The 21,614-nt window shown below is 37.3% G+C and overlaps 2 protein-coding genes across 6 annotated transcripts; both read left to right on the top strand.

Moving 5' to 3' along the window:
• The first annotated feature begins 821 nt into the window (after nucleotides 1-821).
• Nucleotides 822-10,619, top strand: LOC113726616 (uncharacterized). The gene is made up of 14 exons (XM_027250427.2): nucleotides 822-1,116; nucleotides 1,756-1,832; nucleotides 2,420-2,578; nucleotides 3,542-3,755; nucleotides 4,027-4,113; nucleotides 4,235-4,374; nucleotides 5,103-5,183; nucleotides 6,251-6,315; nucleotides 6,710-6,885; nucleotides 7,847-7,977; nucleotides 8,100-8,187; nucleotides 8,447-8,663; nucleotides 8,948-9,054; nucleotides 9,760-10,619. The coding sequence occupies exons 1-14, from the start codon at nucleotides 949-951 to the stop codon at nucleotides 10,255-10,257; spliced, it is 2,208 nt and encodes a 735-aa protein (XP_027106228.2). The 5' UTR covers nucleotides 822-948; the 3' UTR covers nucleotides 10,258-10,619.
• A 444-nt stretch (nucleotides 10,620-11,063) lies between these two features.
• On the top strand, nucleotides 11,064-21,363 carry LOC113726617 (probable DNA helicase MCM9). Of its 5 annotated transcripts, none has more exons than XM_072074998.1 (20): nucleotides 11,064-11,369; nucleotides 11,486-11,588; nucleotides 11,883-11,982; nucleotides 12,064-12,202; nucleotides 12,611-12,677; nucleotides 12,935-13,109; nucleotides 14,499-14,598; nucleotides 16,755-16,852; nucleotides 16,936-17,001; nucleotides 17,146-17,238; nucleotides 17,547-17,663; nucleotides 17,826-17,898; nucleotides 18,930-19,011; nucleotides 19,091-19,105; nucleotides 19,201-19,332; nucleotides 19,423-19,490; nucleotides 19,989-20,098; nucleotides 20,185-20,232; nucleotides 20,303-20,455; nucleotides 21,046-21,363. In XM_072074998.1, the coding sequence occupies exons 1-20, from the start codon at nucleotides 11,248-11,250 to the stop codon at nucleotides 21,123-21,125; spliced, it is 1,941 nt and encodes a 646-aa protein (XP_071931099.1). In that variant the 5' UTR covers nucleotides 11,064-11,247; the 3' UTR covers nucleotides 21,126-21,363. The 5 variants fall into 5 exon arrangements, with proteins under 5 accessions (XP_071931099.1, XP_071931100.1, XP_027106229.1 ...); XM_027250428.2 differs by lacking the exon at nucleotides 19,091-19,105 and adding an exon at nucleotides 18,495-18,561 and having other exon boundaries at nucleotides 11,065-11,369; nucleotides 19,211-19,332; XM_072074997.1 differs by lacking the exon at nucleotides 19,091-19,105 and adding an exon at nucleotides 18,495-18,561 and having other exon boundaries at nucleotides 11,065-11,369; nucleotides 18,882-19,011; nucleotides 19,211-19,332.
• Nucleotides 21,364-21,614: the final 251 nt, after the last annotated feature.

The following is a 21,614-nucleotide window of genomic DNA, read 5'->3' as shown; positions in this document are numbered from 1 at the left end:
ACACAAACCCAACAGCGTATAACATCATTAGTATATAAATAAAATATTAATCTAATAAAAAGCGAGTATACAAAACTGACAAATATGTCAATCATTCACATTCTTATAGTTTTCCATAATACATCATGCAGAACAATATTTGACATGAAAGTCTAAATTTCATGATATTATTGGATGGGAGTGTTTTTCAAATACAATAAAAATTTTTAAAAAAGGTACTATAAAAGATAATCTAAAAATTAGTTTAAATTTTTAAAAAGTATCTCAAAATATAATCTAAAAATTCTGCTACAACAAAATTTTTCAAAAACACTTTCAAAAACAGCTAATCCAAACGGAGCGTATGTTTTTTACTTTTTCAATTTTTCTGGAATTAATTCAGCACCCATCCACGAATTGCATGTTTTTTCCTTCAAACATTTAGGGTATTTCAGGTAAGTGGTACTATCATTTAGTAATTTTAAGGCAGCAATAAAGTGTTTGTAAAATTTGCTTGAAGGTCGAGTAGCTAATCTTATGATAGCCAATATATAAGTGGGAAAAAAAAAAAGAAATATAATTGCTGTATCAGAAAGATTAAAAAAAATAAAAGAAAGAGAGAGAGGGAAGAGAGTGCATGCATTAGGTTGCATGACGGGCTCTTTCTTTTTTCAAATTTCAAGTCTTTGATTTGATTAGTAGTTGTCGCAGACGCGTAGTGGTATTAGTTTCCACATTTCCTATGCATTGATTAGTTAGCCTTTCTTCTTGACGTTAAATCAATCAGCCAATCCCAAGCCAACCCGCAATTTTCCCTCCTTCCCACCTTAATTACGATCAATTACTTTGAATGAATGAATCCAGAACGCAAATGGGCCTACCTAACTAACTAACTAACTTGCTCTACCTGAATTAAACGATAATTCGGTTGAGCGATCAATCCGATCATCATCGTCCTCGTCGTCTAAAATGTGGGTGTTTTACTTGATATCTCTGCCCTTGACCATGGGCATGGTGGCCTTCACTCTCCATTACTTCGCCGGCCCCGATGTTCCTCGCTACGTTCGCTTCACCGTTGGCTACGCCTGGTTTTGTTCGCTCTCCATCATCATCCTCGTCCCCGCCGACATCTGGGCGGTACGTCATTCCTTCTCTTTCTTCTGCGCCACCCCTTTTCCTTAGCAGGGCTATTACTTCTTCTTCTTTTGTGTTTAATATAATTCATCGTCTTTTCCTGTTCTCTTTCCCCGTCACATTGCTTTAACTGCTCATGATTGCCCACAATGTTTATTTTTCCTTTTTCATCTGTAATGAAACTGCATTCGTCTGTTCTCTATGCCAGTAATGTGTACTTTTCTATTCTGTACTACTTGATTAATCTTGAAAATACTCAAATTCCCTCGTAACGTTTACCAAAATGCCAACGAGTTTGTTGATTTTTTGGTGGATGAGTTCGTGAAGCATTGGTTGGTTACTTCGTACAGACCAAACATCAATTTGAGTCGAAAATACACATAAGCCTTGGAAGAAGAAATAAAAGAATAACAGACGGTAAATAAGTAAAATATTGCTTGGAAATGTAAGACAGCTCGAAATGTTATCATAATTGGTCATGTTAATGGTCTTTATTTGCAGTTAAATGTCAACATCGCAAGGATTTAAACTTGATATAAGCTCAGGGGAGATGCATAAACGTGATTTCTCCAAAGATTTACATAAAGATGGGTAAAATTTAATCAAGCGCTTACGTCATTACCTTCCTCATTGTTCAAGCAGGCTGCTGTAGGTCACGACAAGAACGGAATTTCTTTCTTCTGGAGCTGGTCATATTGGAGTACATTTATACTCACGTGGTAAGCTAGTATGGCTTGTATCCTCTTCGAAGAATGCAGTTTTTTTGCTGAAATTTTTTTAGGAATTAACAATCCTGTATTGTGGTAGCTTAATATTTAATCAAATGTTCTGGACAAAATACTTATCTTTGTTTAGAGTTAATATTGTGGTCAAACCAATTTTGCTGTGGATATTCTGCAAGTTTTTGCAAGAAAAAAGAATTGGACATTTTCATAGTTTGTCTCTTGGACAGAAAAGAGTAGGTTGTTAGAACTTGATACCATGTCTACATTTGGAGTATTCAGAGGCTGTTCATTGAGCTCTAGGTGTTGCTACATGTCTATCTTCTTGATACCTGTACACCTGGTTCACTATTTTCCTTCTATTTCCATTGGTAAGAGTTGGGGATGAATCAATCTTGGCTAACGGTGTCTTGCATTGTAGTTAAATAGCATGAACAGGTTTACAATTTTCTGTGCTTCTGTTTATCTTTGTTTTTCTGTGGTTGTCTTGTATTGATTTATTGTTAGGGTCTTCTTCTGGAAGAGTTCCCAATGAAGGTGCACATATTCTCATCGATTTTGTATGAAACCATTTCTCTAAGCAGGGCTGTGGTGCCTATACTTCAGGGTTATGAAGATGCTGGGGACTTCACTGTTGCAGAAAGGTTGAAGACTAGTGCTCATGTAAACTTGGTTTACTACTTGTGTGTTGGCTCTATTGCACTTTGTGGAGTTATACTGCTTATTGTTCTGCACAAAAACTGGTTTGTCTCTTACTCCCACAATATAGAAATCAGTTAATTGAACGTTATGTGCTTGGTTCAAAAACTGTATATAGAGCAATAGACAGAGAGAGATGTAGGCAAACTGTGTTCTTGGTGCTTCTCTAGTGTTTACTGCTTGGAATCTTTAGAAGAATGGGGATTGGTTCGGAATTTGTGCATTATCAATATCATTATCCTTTAAATCTTAGTGACTGAGCAACTATTGGTATGAGGGGAAAGTTATAGTTTTGACAATGGATCCTGGGAATTCTATGCCTCTTTTCACTTTTTAATGCAAGAATGTCTTCTTGATCTGAAATGAAGCACATGTACTTGCAATGCACGTGTCAGGATTGGGGTGCCCTTGTCAACTGCGATCATGAAGGCATCATGAATTATATTCATGTTCATGCTAATTTGCTTTTGCATACCAGAATCGTGAATGGGTATGCAGAGGTGGTAGCATAGATGTTATACAGAATTGTCTGTCTCCTACCTGGTTTTCTTCTTCCCCCTCTCTCCTTTCACAAGGGGAGAATAGCAGAGAAATGTGAAAGATAAAATAGATGAATGACACAAAAAAAAAGGATGTCTAGGTGTAAGTCATGCTGGCATAACTTAATCTACCTTCTAACACTTGTATCTCGGGTTCAGGTTTGTGATTTAATTGGAAAAGAATCACTTAGCTAGATAGTTTTTGCAGATTCTTGTGCTAATGAGCTTTATTTTGCATCTACCTGTATTTGCCTGGTAGACTTGCCAGAGTATGCATGTCATCGTACTTATTACATGCATAGAATAACACACATGCATATAGTTCGTGTGATATGAACAACTTGGTTCCATCTTTCCAAAATATTCCTTTAGCTTAGTTTCTCATATTTTGTTTGCTTACCAGTTGACAGTGGACATTCAAATTTATGAAGTTTCCTTAGTTTGTATGATTGTTTTACTTTTATGCAGGGGTGGAAGTATACGTGGTTTTGCTATGGCTTGCTCAAATACATTTGGCCTGGTTACTGGTGCTTTTCTTCTTGGTTTTGGTTTGATTGAAATACCAAGGGGCATTTGGAAAAATGCTGATTGGACCACTCGTCAAAAGTTTCTTTCTCACATAGTAGCTAAAATGGCTGTTAAACTTGATGATGCTCATCAAGATTTTTCAAATGCTATTGTAGTAAGTTCCATTCTTTGCAAATTCACCTAGTATTTGTTCTTATATTCACTTGGATGCAAATCATTTCAAGCTAAAGTTTCTGAATTTGAATTGCTATTATTTTTCCTTAGTAATAAAACTCCTATCTCAAAGTACGTAGAGAGAGAGAAGGCGGGGGGGGGGGGGGGGGGAGGGAATGAGAGAAGATTGAACAGAAATGAATTGCTTGGGTGTGAAAATTTCTCCTGGACTCTATGGTGATATTTAATACTGTGGTTATTCGTTACACTAGGTTGCCCAAGCAACATCAAGGCAGATGTCGAAGCGTGATCCTTTGAGACCTTATATGAGTGTTATCGATAAAATGTTGGCTCAGATGGTAGGGAGTAAGCTTATTCTGCCTGTGTTTTCTGTTTTGTGCTTTGTATCCAACTGCTTATGTACTCTGCTTCATTATCTCCCAGTTATTACTAATTTTTAAATAACCAAATGATTGACAGCTCACTGAAGATTCTTCTTTCAAACCCCAAGGTGGAAGGTTAGGTGAAAATGATATGGACTATGACACTGATGAAAAAACAATGGCAGCACTAAGGCGTCAACTAAAGAAAGCACGAGAGCAATATTACAGATATAAGAGGTATATTTTATCAAACAGAAACAATTATCATGATTGCCTCTGGAATTTTGTTCAATTCCAGATGTTGCTTTGTTGTTCTATGGATGGGCATCTTCATGTCACTTTACTTTTTTCACAAAATGTAGTATTTGTATAGTCCTTGGCACCTATTGTGGTTTGAGGTAGGATTGTTTTTAGTTGTTGATCAAGATACTCTAGATTTCATAAGTATTTTGCTCCATTATTCTCATCTGGTAATAGTTTCTTGATATTTGTTAGAGCCTGTTTTACAATTTTTCTTCCATTTTGAACTTCCATAGTTTTTTGGTTTGGAAGGAATCGGACACCGACAAAGAAAATTGGACAATGTGATACATCTTGACATAGAAGCTCTACTTAGAGAGTTAGAAATTTACCTTGAGATTTGTTATCATATGATATCTTGGCAACAACTTGTCTTTTTTCACTTTAGAGAATTAGAACTTTTACATATTTTCAAAAGCCAGTGCACTTCATACTTGACATTAATGAATTGTAAGTTAACTTTTTCTTTTGTATGAGTAAACACAGTAGAAAGCATGTTATTCATGTTTTACTTGAGCTGTGAGAAACTTAACCTGGGCAAAACTCTAAAATGCTTTCATTTTTAGAGTTTGACTTTATATAAACATCTACATTTGATAATTTCCTCCATTCTTTTACACTGCATTGGTGACAGACCTAATATATGTTTTCTTGCTCTAATACAGTGAATATATGAAATACGTCACAGAAGCCCTTGAGCTGGAAGATACTATAAAGAATTATGAGCATCACACTGCTACTGGATGGTTTGCTCTTGCTCCAGGATTTTTCCCTTATGTCATAAAATGTCTAGCCATATATATGTCTGCTGAGTTGCTATGCTACCTTTGCCAAAAGTTAGCAATTGCTATTTATATTCTTGTACTATTCTGTATCCAGTAGAAGATCCATTCATGCTTCATACTTTTTAACTTGACTGTTTCAGTTAACAAGGTGATCTAAGGTTACAGAACTTTTTATTTGATGTTTCAGGTAGACCTGAAGAAAAGGAAATGAAAATAGGAAAAGTAAGAAGATAAGTTTTAAAGCTGTCATATGTGAAAGGCAGCTCTAAGTTCAATTCTGTTTTGAGATGTTGGGTGGCTGTAAATCGGTAATACTTCTGGCGAAGTTTGTGCACACTGTCATGTTGCAACTTTGTTTGTGAGTTAAGGAGCTTAGGAATGACTTACTGTGAGGGAGGCAGGCTTGGGTGTTATCAGGAGCTAAGCAGTTGGTGTACAGATCTTTTTTGAGAAATTGCAGCAGAAGAAGAATCCAGGAGTTAATACGAAGAGGATCTTGTTAATGACAGCAGATCATTGTATTTTCTAATCGCTTAACCTAGTAGAGCTGAGAAAAAATAACACAGAAATTTACTGAAAATTGAAGTTAGGGGTGACTCTTGACAGATTGCTAAAGTTTACCAGTTTCAAACCTGGAGGTTCCAAGTTCAGTATATGGCATCACATCCATAGAAATCATTGGATTACGCTGTGCTTAATCCCGCTTGGGGGGGGGGGGGGGGAGGGTTTGGTCATTTTTTGCTTGCATCAAGATGGCTTATATGCATTGGCCTTTTTATCTGATCACTTTTATGAGTCAAACAGTTGAAAGCTTTTGAACCTTTTTCGTCATTCTTTTAACCCTTTGAATTTTTTTAAAATGATCATATTTTCCCCTTTTTTAACACGAATTGTCATTGCTGCCCCGACTTGCAGTTAAACGTTCTTTTTGTGTGTGTAGTCCTCTGCTCCTGACTACTGCATATTAAGTTTCACTTTGAATGTTTGTGCCAAGTTTATCTATCTTAAAAGTTTTTGTACTTCTGCAGGAGATATATTTCGAGCTTTAGGGCTGAAAGAAGTGGCAAACTAGGGTCTGTTCTTGATGTGATTGGTACATTTTAGACTTTTAAGTTTCACTTTTGTTCTAGATCCCCATCATACTCCAATTAACTTGCATCCTTCCCTTGGTCAAAACGAGGTGAAATAGAAGAATAAAAATGTAAGCTTATTATGCTTAAGAACATGTAATGTGAAGGTAATTCAAAATGCTTTCATTTGGGCATATATTTGCGTTTTTGGGACAAGGTGAGGTCAATAGTATTTTTGAGGACCAATTTGGTTTCTTATGTTATGCTAGACAAACATATGCACAAAGCTGTTTTTCCTATGGTTCCGCTATCTCTTTTAATAATATATGATATTAATTTTCATAAACTTGGCCTGGTTTTGTACTTAGGTTGAAATTTTCATAGACTGACTTTTCATTATTATAATAATTTTTGTAGAGCTGGTCTGGCGCTGCATACTAAGAAAGCAGCTTGAGAAATTTTTGGCTGTGATATTGGGTTCCATATCAGCCGCGATTCTCCTAGCCGAGGCAACTATTCTGCCCAATGGTGTTGATTTATCTCTTTTCTCTATCCTGATAAACGCTGTAGAAAAGCATGAGGTGCTCGTGCAGGTAGAGTTTCAATTTCAATACCAGTTTGTTTGATAGGTAAAGCTTTTCCATTCATAAAGAGTAAACTTCTGGTCCCAAATGATAATCTTCATCATTAACATTTGAAATTTTAGACTTGAAACCAAAAAAATTCAATTTAAAAGTGATCATGGGAACTAGTTAGTTCTTGAAGAATATCTGGTCATACTGGTTGTGTGTTTGCAGTTCAATGCTAGAAAGTGGGGATGGTTGGAATAGAGTATGGGAACAGTGAAGGTGGGAGATTGTGTAATGATTAGATTTACCAGGCACGTTGAGAGGTTTAAGTCTAAAGCTACGTGGTTTGGGACTAGGAGTTGGTTGATTGTCTGGAAAAACTGAGCCTCAATAGCTATCACGAGAGCATGTGGTCCATAGTTTAAATTCACTCGTGGGGATTGAGTACCTTCTCCCGAATGCTCTCCATTCACTTGTCTCTTCATTATTTTCAAAGGTTTAGTTACTTTTGCTGATTATTTGCCCACTTGGAATGAAGGACATGCTGGGAAGATAAATATATCATATAAAGGTGTCTTCCTTCTGTTTCCACATACTTTAGTTGCTTGGAATTGAAACTTATACAGATGTCATTTAACTTAGTTTCTTTCAATGTTACTCTCAAGGTATAGATTGATGATGCATGATTAATTTATGATAGAAATAGCTTCATTGCGTCAGAGGGCCGTGATTTTTACTTATGCACTCTGTTATACTCCAGCAGATGGAGATTAGTCCAAATCATAATGGTCTGTATAATATTTGTCAATGAATCAAAAATTGGCTTGCAGTTTATTACTTTAAAGCCTTTTTCCTTGCTTACAAATAGGCCTTCTTATTATCTAATCAATTATTACTTTTTCTCCTATTTTACATGCTAATATTATTGATTTACACTGTATTTGTTTTTTCTTTTCTTATTATTTTGCATCTTTTTTTGTTGCAGGTTGCTGCTTTTGTTCCTTTAATGTACATGTGTGTATGCACATACTACTCCTTGTTCAAAATTGGAATGTTGACATTTTACTCCCTGACACCAAGGCAAACAAGTTCAGTCAGTCTGCTCATGATATGCTCGTTAGTTTCTTCTACCCGTCTTCTCCCTCCCTCTTTCTCTTTTAAATCCTGTTTGCGCATCATGAATGCAGTGCAAGTGTTTATGCTTTGAATTTAATCTCAGTTATTTAAAATTTTACTAGGATGGTTGCTCGGTATGCACCACCAATTTCTTATAACTTCCTCAACCTTATTCATCTTAACAACGGTGCTAAGACCATTTTTGAAAAGGTAAAGTTATTTCTTGCTCTTATTCTTATGATCAATGTTGTTTATTGCATTTTCCATGCGGGATGATGAATTATAAATTGGGATTGCAATGAGAGATTAGCATCCTAAATGAATTCTTCAAATGCTGAGAATATTGGATAAGTATGTTGGTTGTCATGATGCAATTATAAAAATCAACTGGAAGGCATGGAGTTTGCTTATGTTCTTCCTCTTTCAGTTTTGGCTGATGCAAGTTTTAATGATCTCTTTTCATTTGCAGAGGATGGGGAACATTGATGATGCTGTCCCTTTCTTTGGCAAAGGTTTCAATAAGATTTATCCACTTATAATGGTCATATACACCATACTGATAGCAGGCAACTTTTTCGATCGTGTCCTTGATTATGTTGGCAACTGGAAGATATTCAGATTTCAGAGTGAGCATGCTGATGATTTAGATGGATTTGATCCCTCTGGATTAATTATATTGCAGAAAGGTGGGTGAAAAGGATCTCTCCGTTCTAACCTTGTATTGCCAATGATTAACCTCTATTTCTCTTTGCTGCAACCAAATGGATTAAAGAAATAATGCAAAAAAAAAAAAAAAAAAAAAAAAAAAAAAAAAACTTGAAGCCAATTTCTGCCGACCAAAAAAAAAAAGGTTAGATAGATAATCAGAAAATTTCTGGGAAAATTTGTTTACCCGGCTAAAGAGCACAAGATGCTTTTTTCAGTCAAGCCTATTGGAATGATCTGATGCAGTTTCTAATGTTTTATTCAGAGCGATCTTGGCTTGAACAAGGTTACAAAGTTGGTGAGCTTGTCATTCCGTTGGCTAGAAATTTCAGTACCACAAGTTTGGACCTGGAGTCTGGCACCAATAAAGTGGTATGCCTTTTCGACATAAGTTAACCTGACATATCCTCAAAATGTCACAAAAGTTTTCCTTGCATTGTGCTGTTTGCTACATTCTCCGAGAATTCAAGTGTCATTAATCAGTAATTTAATGGACCATTTTAAATATCTAATCATGCTGCCCAAAATTTCTAGGCATAATGTGTGTCGACTATTTGCTCATGTTGAACACTCATGGTTGAGACTACTTGAACGCACCCCCGCCCCTTCCCGGGGCCCCTCTCCACCCCCAAAAAGGAGAACCAGTAACCCACCAGGAAATAAAATCCCTCAGTGAAACACAAGATGACTGCTGGAATGAATTGTAATTGTGTTGTTGAATTTGGAGCTTGCACATCTGAGGTTATGGTTTCGAATTCTTTATTTTCCATCAGATTTGTGGCGACGTTGGTTTACTTTGAGATTAAATTCTAATGGAGCTCTAACCACCAACTTAGCTAGATGTGTTGAGCTAGTTTCACCAATGTCTAAACGGGATACAAATTATACGTTTTGGAATCTCTGCCTCGGTTGTCATATGACAGTTGCATCATATGTTTTTCTGTTTAGTTCAGATCAAGGAAATTATGGATGGAATCACCCATATTTTCCTTTCATCACCCTTTTTGTTCTTTAATTGAGTACACAATGACGTATTGCTTTTTTAGTGTACCTAACAATGGTTTGGCATATGAAAAGGTTAACCAAGGGACGAAAGCATCAGCCAGCTTGAGGGAAGAGGAGAAGAGCAGTTATTCAAGACCTCTCGACTTGGAGGCACAAAATCACACAAGCAGAGAAAGCATTAGCAGAAAGTATGCTGCCATAAGAGCGCAAGATATCAAGCAAGAAAGAGACTTGAGCTTGAAAGGAGACATCCACTCTACTCCTTCACATGATGCAGAAAATTCGCCGACTTCAAAAGCTGAACCATCTTCTGGTTTATCCTCTACCTGGCAATCAGTGAAGATGGGTTTTCGCCAATTCAAGTCTAACATTGAGGCAAAGAAGTTCATTCCTTTACGGCAAGTTCAAGATACTAAACACTTTCGCGATTCCTCCTCTGAATCCCTGGATGAAATATTTGAGAGAATCAAGCGACCTACTTTAGACCATAGGAATCATGACATTGATGATGATGATGACGATCTTGATGATTATGGAACTCACATCAGAAGGCATGGGCCGAGCATATGATATTGCGGACTCCCTATATGAAGAGCCTATCGATACTTTTGTGAGAAGAGATAGTAAGGAAATACGCTTAGATAATTTTTGTTGCAGAGCAGATCTCAGAGAAAATTTTGGTGGGTTCTGAATGCCCCCAGTTGCAAATTTTGGCATTGGATGATCCACAGGTAGAGGAGTAATGTCATGCATATACTGTAAAGAAAGTAAACAATTTGTATCATATGCCAGATACTACAGCCATATGAACTTGATAGAGCTGCAAAACACTTTTGTGCAACATTTAGTACACTTGCAACTCCATCCGGTGCTATCGAGGCTAAAATCCTGTAAATGACGAAGCACAAAATGGGTTGATGCCATTTTCATGTTTTCCTTTTTTTTTTTTTTTTTTTTTTTGCTTCTTTATATGTGCTGCAATTTTTTTTCCCTGTTGAAATGCGTTGATGCCAAAATTTCCCATCCTTCACTCGGATCTTCTTTTTGGAATTCAATCAGATCAAGTTCTTCGGCAATTAGAGTGGTGATTGGAGGGAACAATTCATGATGGTAGATGGGGCGTACTTAAATTGGATGGTTAGGATTGATTTGTGGGCACAAATTTCAACAAATAATAATAAAAATAATTGTGTATTTTTTTTTTTATATTGTTGTCTTATTTATCCACACTGGAGCAACTGTTCGTTGCCCAAATTCCACAGAGATTGGGTCGTTCAGCCCACAAAACATTTTTGTTTTTACTGCCCCCCCAATGCCGCCAGGCCCGCCACTAATTAGCCCAAACCTCCAATCCCGCCAAAGCTCCAGAACTAACCAACCTTTTCCCGCCTCTTCAGTCTGTCCCTCTGGGCAGGCAGTGGCAGTGGCCACTCCCTCCTCTCATCATCCGTCTCTTTCCTTCCTCTCCCATCCATTTTGCTCAAATCCCCACACATCCCTACACTACACCACACGCTCGCTCGCTGTAGGAGGGAGGGAGGGAGCTAGTGCCTTGACCATATGGACAACAGCTATGGGAAGGCCAAAGAACTGGCCAGTTTCTTGATAAAACATTATACCGAGCAGCTGCACTCCATCATTCTCTCTCCTGATCCACGCCTTCACTATCCTCTACTTGTTGAGTATGCTACTGCATTAAATTTTTCGTCGTAATATTCAAATTCTATGAGGATTTGGTTTCATAGTCTTTCTGATATATAACTTGCGTTTTTTTTTTTTTAAAAATTTTCTCGGATAGTTTTGCAGAGCTACTAGATGACAACCCAACCCTTGCTCATCTTCTTTTCTCCCATCCCGCTGAATATTTACTCGTTTTTGACGAAGCTGCTATCTGGGCTCAGGTATTGTCCCTCGTTGCATATATAATGCGTGTGTAATATGGAATTACCATCGAACTTCTGATGGGTTCTACCGAGTTTGTCTAGAGAGTGATAATTGAGGATTTGAAGGAATTGGGTAGTGCAGGAGTTTGTGCATGTTTTTGGGCGTAGTTGTGCATTTTTTATGAGTCTTAGTTCGGATGATGACATGGTATAGAAAGTGATAGTTGAGATTCGAAGAAATGAATTGCTGCAAATGTGTGTTTTTTGGGCCTCGTTGCGTATTTTCTGATGGATTTAATTGGAATGCTGTAGAAAGTGATATTTAAGGATTTGAAGCAATGGGACAATGCAAGTGTGAAGGATTATGTGCATGTTCGAATTAATGTCAGTGGTTCTCCTCTCGAATGCCCTGGTTGGATTTTTATCCTTGTAGATATTTTTATCTTTTGTTTATTTTTCTGTTGCTTTCCTGACATTCTGAGATTTGTCTTAGAAACTTTTCCAAGTATTGGACGAGTGAGAGTGAAACACCGTGGGATACTTCTCACCCTTAAAGGGACTGTAATTAGGTCTGGAGCAATTAAGATGATTGAAGGAGAAAAGATTTATGAGTGTCGCAATTGTAAACACAGGTCGGTCTCGATTTGCTTTAGCTCTTAAATTGTTTCTTCCATAAAGTTTAAGGTGCAATTATTGGATGTTATCTTTATACTACATAGAAGGAGTTGATAAATTCGCTCACATTAAGACATCTCTCTGCAATCCTGTATGCGCCTTACCAGAAAAGCATACAGAAACTTTAAATTATGGTTAAGTTGACTGGATATCTATGAGCTTGTAATTTTGCTTCAAGATTGTCATTTGCCGAAGCATTTTAGAAGAACTACTTTGAAAATTTGAAAGCCTAAATACTAGCTGATTGACCTGTTTTTCTAAAGGTGAAGAATATATTTTCTTGTTCTGTATTCTTGATATTAGTAGAAAGCGCTTATATTTCTGAGTCAATGTTTCAGTGGTTACCTAATAAGTTCCATGTGCAGGTTCAAAGTTTATCCTGAGGTGGAAACTAGAAATGTAATTCCCAAGCCGACCATCTGTCCCTCTCAGGTTTGTTCTTTAGTCATTCAATTCACATCTTTTTTAAGTGCCTTGTTCAAGTAGCTACTATTCCCTTGCTCTTTTCAGTTTTCTGTTCGTTTATTGGGTTAACCTATATTACAGTTCATAGAATATTGGACTTCATTGTTCATACTTTTCAAAACTGAGTATTTATGTCAGAAATTTAAGTCTGTTAATCTTTTACACTTTTCCTGCATTTATTTTGGCAAAGACTAAGCCCATCATTCCTATCATTCCTATAACAGAGCTCTAAGTTTTGTGAAAGCACAAGGTTTAATCTTATAGAAGACAACAAGATATGTCACGATTACCAAGAGATTAAAATCCAAGAGAACGCTCAAGTGTTAGGTGTTGGGGCTATTCCTCGTTCAATTCCAGTCATTTTGAAGGATGATCTAGTTGACACGGTGAAAGCTGGAGGTAGTGCATTTCAAAGTGCTTGTCTATGAAGTTTTAATTATTTATTTATTTTTGTAGTCCAACTTTCATTTCTTGGCCCCATGTAACTGTTTTCTTATATCTTGCTGAAAGTTATTGCCCTTATTGAGTTCACACCATTAGCAAAATATTTTGGTTCAATTCTCTTAAGAAAGCTTTTTTCCCTTTTAACTTTGGCGACTTTGTTTTATTTATCTTATTTCCTTGTTTATCCATATTAATCTTTTGTCTAACCAAACAAAGCTATTTGAGGCTGTCATTACTTTTAGTGATTGACATTCAGAAAGCAAGAATAAAGAGGATTAGAATTTTGTAGCATTTAATTTAAGTGTCATAGGCTATACTCCAGTTGATGCTAAGAGCAGCTAGGGAGTCTGACCATCTTGGCCTCAGCGTAATTCTGTTATCCCAGTTGAAGTAGATTAAATTGTATGCTTAACTAATCTGTTCAGGATTGAAGCCGTATACTCGAAGACTATGAGCAAAATTTTTGGCTGTCGAAATTTAAGAGCTCAAGATGACGAGGTTTGGGACAAATTAGAAGCTTCTTTCCATGGGGTAATGCTGATTGTCTTCTCCAACTGAGTATTTGGTTGACCACAAGGCTTATAAGAGGAGGTAGAACATAAATAGCCAGGAGAAGGTGTTGAAGGGGTTAAAATCCAATTGAGGAACCTTACTGTTACCAGCAGTTTGAAATGAAACAGTTCAGCAATCAGTTCTTATATGAAATTAAAGAAAATGAAACATCTAGAGTGCGAATGAGACATGAAGGCCTAAATTGATAGGACACTGAAGAATCAAAGAAAAGGAAACATCTTGAGTGTGTCCACAGGACGGGACATGAAGATCCAGCCTGTAAGATATTCAAGAACCCCCACTAACAGTTATAAGCTTGGCAGTTTTACAAAATTGGTAGAACTCAAGAAGGAAAAAATAGAACAGGTTGAAGAGAACTCAGGCCAAAAGAGAAGAGATGCATTAATCTTTACTACCATGGGAAATATCAATTTTATGAATGAAGCATATGTTCAGAAGCAATTGGAACGAAACCCATCTCGGCAGCTTTTAACTCATACACAGAACTGAGAATCATTACAACAATGCATGATTTTGTTGGTTTGGTTATTCCATTAAAACATCCGTGTGGTGCTTCTGGTGCAGAGAAATCAGTAACATAAATGTTTTGATCTTCACTTAGAACTTTTTCCTTACAAGTATATGATGACTATGCAGTTTTAATACTAGAGAAATATGTCACGGGAATATGGAAATTTGACATCTTTTTATTTCTGGTTATGCTGTCATATGTACATTAAGTGCACTTTTGTGTTGTGGTTATGTAACTGATCTGCGTAAGTTTGATTTCAGATGATGTGATTGTCACTGGGGTATTGACGGCAAAATGGTCACCTGATGTAAAGGATGTCCGCTGTGACCTTGATCCTGTCTTAGTTGCAAACTACGTAAGGTACTTGTGGTTCTGTTCCTCGTTTAATTCAACTTTTAGATAGCTTTTCATATTTTTGTCATGATTAGAGAATCATCTGTTTCTATCTAATCAAACTTTATTGGAACTACTAGTTTAATCACTTTCTGCTGTAAATGCTATATTTCTTCACTTTCTAGGGTAACCTAGTCAACCAGTTATGTTTCAGACATTAATGGAACAAATTGACAACTGTTCAAAAGTTTAAGATACTAAGTGACATGTAACTAGAGCTGTTAATCGAATCGGGTAGCTCGCGAGCCGAGCTCGACTCGGCTCGATAAGGGCTCGATTCGGCTCGTTTATTGAGAAAAACGAGCTGAGCTCAAGTTCTATATATACTCGTTTAATAGACGAGCCGAGTCATGCTCGACTCATTAAAGCTCGACAAGCTCAAATAGTAGGGGCATTAGCGTCATTTCATTGTGTATATGATACTTTTACCTAATTCATTCTCCCGTTTCTAGCCCTATTTTTTTCTTTCCTCTTTCCTTTTCCTGTTCCACAGCGGCATTCTCACTGCCATCATTCAATCCAAGTCTGTGAGCACCGTTTAGGGACGCACCGCTACTTCTCGTGAATCTGTGAGCAGCGCCACCATTTAGGGACCGTGAGTGACGCCCTCCAAGTCGTCCATGCGGGCCAATGCCCTTGGGGAGACGGAGTAGAGCTCGCCGGAGACAAGGTGGCCACGGCCGTGAAAATTAAGCAGGAAGGGAGCTCTGTAGGGCCTGCAGACGAGAGGGAGTTGGTTGGTAGTCCGGCAGATGCCCAGGAAGGCGGCATCTCCGGAGGCCATCATGTCTTGTAAGAGGGTGTGATTGGAGAAACCGTGCTTGAGAGTTCCGTAAGTGAAAATTAGGGTGCTGATGCTGCTGCAAGTAGAAGTATTATCATTATGGAAGGAGTTATGGTTGCCCATGCCCATTTCTTCCAGCCTGTCTGCTGCTCCCATTCCAACCCTCCAAATAAAATCCCTAATTCCCCTTTGGTTGGATGTGGGATGTGGGAAGTTGGTCAGGAGAATTGAGAGAAATATTTTTGGTTTGAGCGCAAGTGTTTGCATCCGATATTCAGCGATGATGATATAGACAGACTTCCCCCCTTCTCCTTCCACTGCTCTCTGATTTTCCCCAGGAGGATTGAGGAGATGATGATGAAGGAAGGGTTTTTTTTTTTTTACTACTATATACTATATAACTACCGTTAAAAAAAAAAGTCTATTTTTGTCAGCGTTTGCTCTCTGACGTCGTTGAAATGAAATGCTGCGTCAAGCGTGGATTGGGTTGTTTGTACCGCTTCTTCTTCTTCTTGGTATCTCTACGCAATTGCAACTTTTAAGACAGACGACTCGATTTTGAACTCAAGTTCGAGCTCGAGTTTCGAGCTTGATAAGCTCGGCTTGATTTTGAACTCGAGATTGAGCTCAAGTTCGAGTTTTCGACCGAGTATGACAAGTCGATCTCGAACGGCTTTTGAAGCTCGAACGACTAATCGAGCGAGCTCAAGCTAGCTCGATTAGAGGTTTGAGTCGAGCTCAATTATCATGTGCTCGAGCTCAACTCGGCTCGATTAACAGCTCTACACGTAACTATTATGTCATTAACGTCAAATGCTAGAATTGACTCTCTATATGGGCTTTGTTTGGTGAAAGATGCATGTATGTTTGGTTATTTTAGGCAATGAAATTTTTGTCAACTATCTTTAGTAAAAGAAATCGCAGGAGGTTATAATTTTAGAAAGTGCTAAATACAGGAGTTTAAGGAGAACAAGTTGAATTACGAGTAGCATGTTGAATCCCATGAAGCTCAAGATTTTTTCAGAGATAATACAGTGGCATCCTCGAATTCAAACGATCAAGGTTCTGGCTGTTACATGTGCATTAGTATTTGACTATTAATACTCTTTTACTTTTAGACTTCCACTGTTAAGTAGTGTAAGTGAGCATTCTAAATAGTTAGTAAATTGGTGGTATTGTTCGATATAGTTGTCAAGGTACCTTGCTAAAAATCTTGACCAGTTACATATTATCTATTGGAGGATTCTGTGGTTTTCCAACTTAAAGCAACCCCATTTTCAATGAACATGAGTTTATACTTTCTCTCTATCTTTTCTTAACCGACTACTTTTCTTTACAGGAGAATGAATGAAGTCAAGTCAGGGATAGATATCCCAGATGATGTCATTATGAAGTTCAAGCAGTTCTGGTTAGATTTTGAAAATGCCCCATTAAAAGGTAATGATATGTACCTGTCATTTGGTCTACATACAGTATGTAAACTTTTCCTTAACTGTCTCTGAACTTGTAAATTTTCCCAGGTAGGAATGCCATTCTACGTGGTATCTGCCCACAAGTTTTCGGGCTCTTCACTGTAAAGCTTGCAGGTACTTTCTACCAGATAGAGTCTTGAAACTCAAACCACAGAATAAGAGATCTCACTGTAAATGATACAGCAGGAGAGTGCATACCTTCTTGAGTAAATGGTGTATTTATAGTTATAGACGATTTGATTTATATTTTGAATGCAGTGGCTCTGACACTAATTGGAGGTGTCCAACATGTTGATGCTTCTGGGACGAAAGTCCGTGGAGAGTCTCATTTGCTTCTTGTGGGAGATCCTGGTAATTACTTGGAAACCATTCCTCGCTGACACTTTTACTTTGTAGTTTCTTCTTTAAGAGCAAGACCTACTTCAACAAATGGTCAGCTTGTTTTACTATATTATTGAGGTCGCTTTGGATTGACTCCATACATTTGCATCCTAACAGTGGACCCTGGTTTTGTAGTAGTATAAGACAATGGTTTTATCTAAAGTGATTATTGTGTCTACTTTTATGCTATAATAGAGAATATTTTGATGCATAATTTCCTTTTTGAGTTCTAAAATTGCTATAACTGATTAGATACGTCCCTCAATTTGAACCATCAGGCACTGGAAAATCTCAGTTCTTAAAGTTTGCTGCAAAGTTGAGCAACAGATCTGTAATTACTACCGGGTTGGGAAGCACAAGTGCTGGATTGACTGTTACTGCAGTCAAGGATGGAGGTACATTCTTTTAATATTCTGCATTTTTATTAAACAACCTGAAATCTGAGCAGTATTATCATGTCATGTCTCTCAAACTCTATTTTGCCTCTTCCTTGTAAAATTTCCAAGATCTGCTTTGTGGCCCCTTTTCTGCATTAAGCACATTGACTAAATTTTCAGGGGAGTGGATGCTTGAAGCTGGTGCCCTTGTATTAGCAGATGGCGGTCTTTGTTGCATAGATGAATTTGATAGGTGAAGTTTGCAAGTAAAAACTTTCCTTTCTATCTTTCTGTCACATACCTTAGTATGTTGTAAGATGTTGAGTGACATCATTAAGCTTCTATTGGCTTTAATATTTTAAATTCCCTATTTGCTAATATTGTTGTTAACATGGGAACTCTTCAATAGTTTTTACATGGCCATGATTTAGCACTAGTTTGGATTTGGTGCTGTTGCCTTTGTCCATAAAATCTCATCAATGATCTCGTGTGAAAGTAGCTAAGCAGGGGATTATTAAAAAGTGTCATGAGTATTTCCTCCAAATTGCAACTTTAAACATTCTGGTATAGCTTTTGCTGGAGACTTCAGCTTTCTGTCATAAAAAAAGACATTCAATTGGGTGAACTTGTTGCTGAGAAAGATGTGCGGTTGATCTGCGGAAAAAGCAAGGACAATTTATTTTCTTCTTTTTTGGTTGTCTTTTGAGTTCTATGCAGTAATCCTTTCTAAATTATGTAGTGCTTGGTAATGAAACAAATTTTTTTTTTTTTTGACTGCAATGCATTGAAAAAAAAATGCAAGTCATATCTTTTGACTAAATGAAGCTTTTGTATTATGCCATTTGATAGCATGAGGGGGCATGACAGAGCAACCATTCATGAGGCTATGGAGCAGCAGACTATAAGTGTTGCCAAGGTAGTATAGAGTTAAGGAAAAAGCTTACTATTCTTACCCTAGAATCCTGCTTCTGTTAAGATTTTTTGGAATTTTGCATCTTGTTTGAGTTAGTTGCTTATAACTGGATAGGTGCTATCTGAATATATTTGGTCAATGAACTTCTACAGCGTATAAGTCCCTAGAAGCTGTCTAGAAAAGATTTCTATGGCTTATGGCAGGCACTTTTTCCTTTGCTTAGTATCAGTTGTATAAGGGATACCTTTTGCCATTTTTTCTGCCTTTTCTTTAGGTTGAACATCAATTCATATTTATTTATATTATTCTTTTGCATCTCTTAGGAAAACATTTTTGAAGCATTACCCCGAAGTGACATTATTCGTTTGCAGGCTGGTCTTGTTACAACTCTCAGTACAAGGACAGTTGTCTTTGGTGCAACAAATCCAAAGGGACAGTATGATCCTGATGAATGTATCCTTTCTTTCAGATTTATTACTACGTTTTCTTTAACCTACATTCAACCATAATATGTCTAGTTATGTTGCCACAGAGTCAGATGGAAATGGTAATCAACTTAGTCTTTCCACAGGAATTGATTTCTTTCTTGTTTTTAATGCCTTTCTTCTGTTTTCCCTGCCTTTGAATATTACCATTTCTCAGCCTAATCTAGCTCTGTCCGTCAATACAACACTCTCTGGACCCTTGTTGAGCAGATTTGATATAGTTCTAGTCCTCTTAGATAAAAAGAACCCCGAATGGGATGCAGTTGTTTCGTCTCACATCCTTGCTGAGGTAATATGTTCTAGATGAGTATGAATGGCTTAACAAAGTTTAGGAATGTCTCATGTATCTGAATATAATTCTGTTTATTGCAAATGCCAGGGAGAAAAGGAGAATGACAATTGCAATGAAGATCTGACAAGCACTTGGCCTTTTCCCATGCTTAGAAGGTACAGCTCTGTTAAATAACATTTCTGTTTCATGATGACACGTAAGAACCATTGGTAGTCCAAGGTGCACATTCAAATAAGAGTAAGGTTGCTCTATTATGACTGGAAGGTGACCATTTGCATAAAGACAGTCTCTGCTTGCAACATGAACTGCACATATATAGGCAATCTTAAACCACACGTTATCAAGATTCTAATGCATGTGAGTTTCCTTTTATGATGTGATAAGACTACCCTTCGGAAATGTTATAGTTACAAAGAAAATAATTACGGTGTAATCTGTTGGAAGGTGAGCTTCTTGTACTTCCTGAACCTTTTTGTATGGCGCTTATTTATTTGCCAACAAAAATACTAAAGCTGGAATTGCACAATAGAATGGCATTAAATTCTTCATGCTATCTACAACATGGCCACTAGATTTTCCCTTTAGCAGATTGATGCTATGCAAAATCATTTTCTTTCACAATTTCCTGAGTGAAATATATTGAGGATTCACAGGTACATCCACTTTGTTAAAAGAAACGTTAGACCTGTTCTCTCAAAGGAGGCTGAAAATGTTATTTCACGCTATTTCCAACTTCAAAGAAGATCTGCAACTCAAAATGCAGGTTTCACCTACAAAACCACTTGTAAAAACACATCAACTTCTATCCAATATTACTGCTTTTCAAGTCTCAATTGCTTTATGTTGCAGCAAGGACCACCGTTCGCATGCTGGAGAGTTTGATACGACTTGCTCAAGGTACAAGTCCTACCAGTATATCAACTCTTTGTTGAACCCTTGCCCACACTGATGTTACCTATTGTTGCAGCACATGCAAGGCTGATGTTTAGAAATGAGGTTACACGACTAGATGCCATTACAGCAATATTATGTATTGAATCATCCATGACTACATCAGCTATAGTGGATAGCGTTGGAAATGCATTGCACTCCAATTTTGCAGAAAATCCTGATGAAGAATGTATCCTTTGCAACATTTGTTTTCTGCATCCAACTTTAGAGACAAAAAATTGCTGCACGAATTCAATAATACAAGACGGGGGTTTAATTTTTCTTGATGAAGTTTACGTGCAACATTATCTCTTATTCCCCATGCAATCAACCTGAAATACTTTTAATGCGGTGAAGAAGGGAATTACTTGTGGAAAAATTTACATACAGAATATATATATATATATATATATACACAGTTTCTTTTCAACTATTTGACAGCATTTGAAGCTGGATTTAACTTCTAACAGCAAAGTTTCAATGGTTTGTGGATAATTGCATCCAGTTTGGTTATAAAGCCTAATTCTCTTCTTGTTGCTAAGTAAGGCATGACCATCTCATACTGTTTAGTGCTAAATGAATGCACATGTTAATGGATGATATCTCAAATTGTATGCTGAGTACCAGTTACGGTTACGGATACTGATTCTGCATTGTTTTGGTTACTACTACAGCGAGTAGCTGACTGTTGATTGGCCTTGTGTCTATTTGTGATAATCTGTAGAATCTAGATTTGCTTTCACTGAATATTTTGTAGTTCTTAACATAAGTAAACTACAGATGCCAAGCAAGAAATGCTGATCCTTCAGAAGCTGTGCATAATTGATGAATTCCCTGCCTTGAAAAGTAACCACCAATGATTAAATGAGAGGACCAGCACAGAAAGACCTGTGTTCTGTCTCGACTGCAGAAAAGGTTTGTACTCTTTCAGCTTCTGATGTGTGGGGCAGTAGCTGGATGAGAAGAGCTGGTTAACTCTTCACTTGAATATAGAGTTGAAAGTAGCAGCTCAAAATTCAGCTAGTTATAATTTCTCACCTGTGTGATGGATAATGTATAATTCTCTGTTTCAGTGACCAACTTTGCAGTTTCTGGTGATATGCTAGTTAACTTATGCAACAAGTAAATTAAATAAAAAAGTAGCCAACTGAAGCATGAACACAATAAGCTTGAATAAGAATATTCACCTTGGTAGACCGCAGTACCGAGTCTCCCCTTCCTTTTGTCCTTTTTCTCACTTCTAAACGGAGGGATGGGGCTGATGTACATAGGATATACAGATGCCATATGGTACAGCACAACACTGTAGCTGGAATTAGTGGTACTCAGATTACTTCTTGCATTCGCCT

This window comes from Coffea arabica, chromosome 2c (assembly GCF_036785885.1).
Source record: "Coffea arabica cultivar ET-39 chromosome 2c, Coffea Arabica ET-39 HiFi, whole genome shotgun sequence".
NCBI classification, from domain to species: Eukaryota; Viridiplantae; Streptophyta; class Magnoliopsida; order Gentianales; family Rubiaceae; genus Coffea; species Coffea arabica.
The sequence above is the reverse complement of the archived record's forward strand: the minus strand, read 5'-3'. Positions and strand labels throughout refer to the sequence as shown.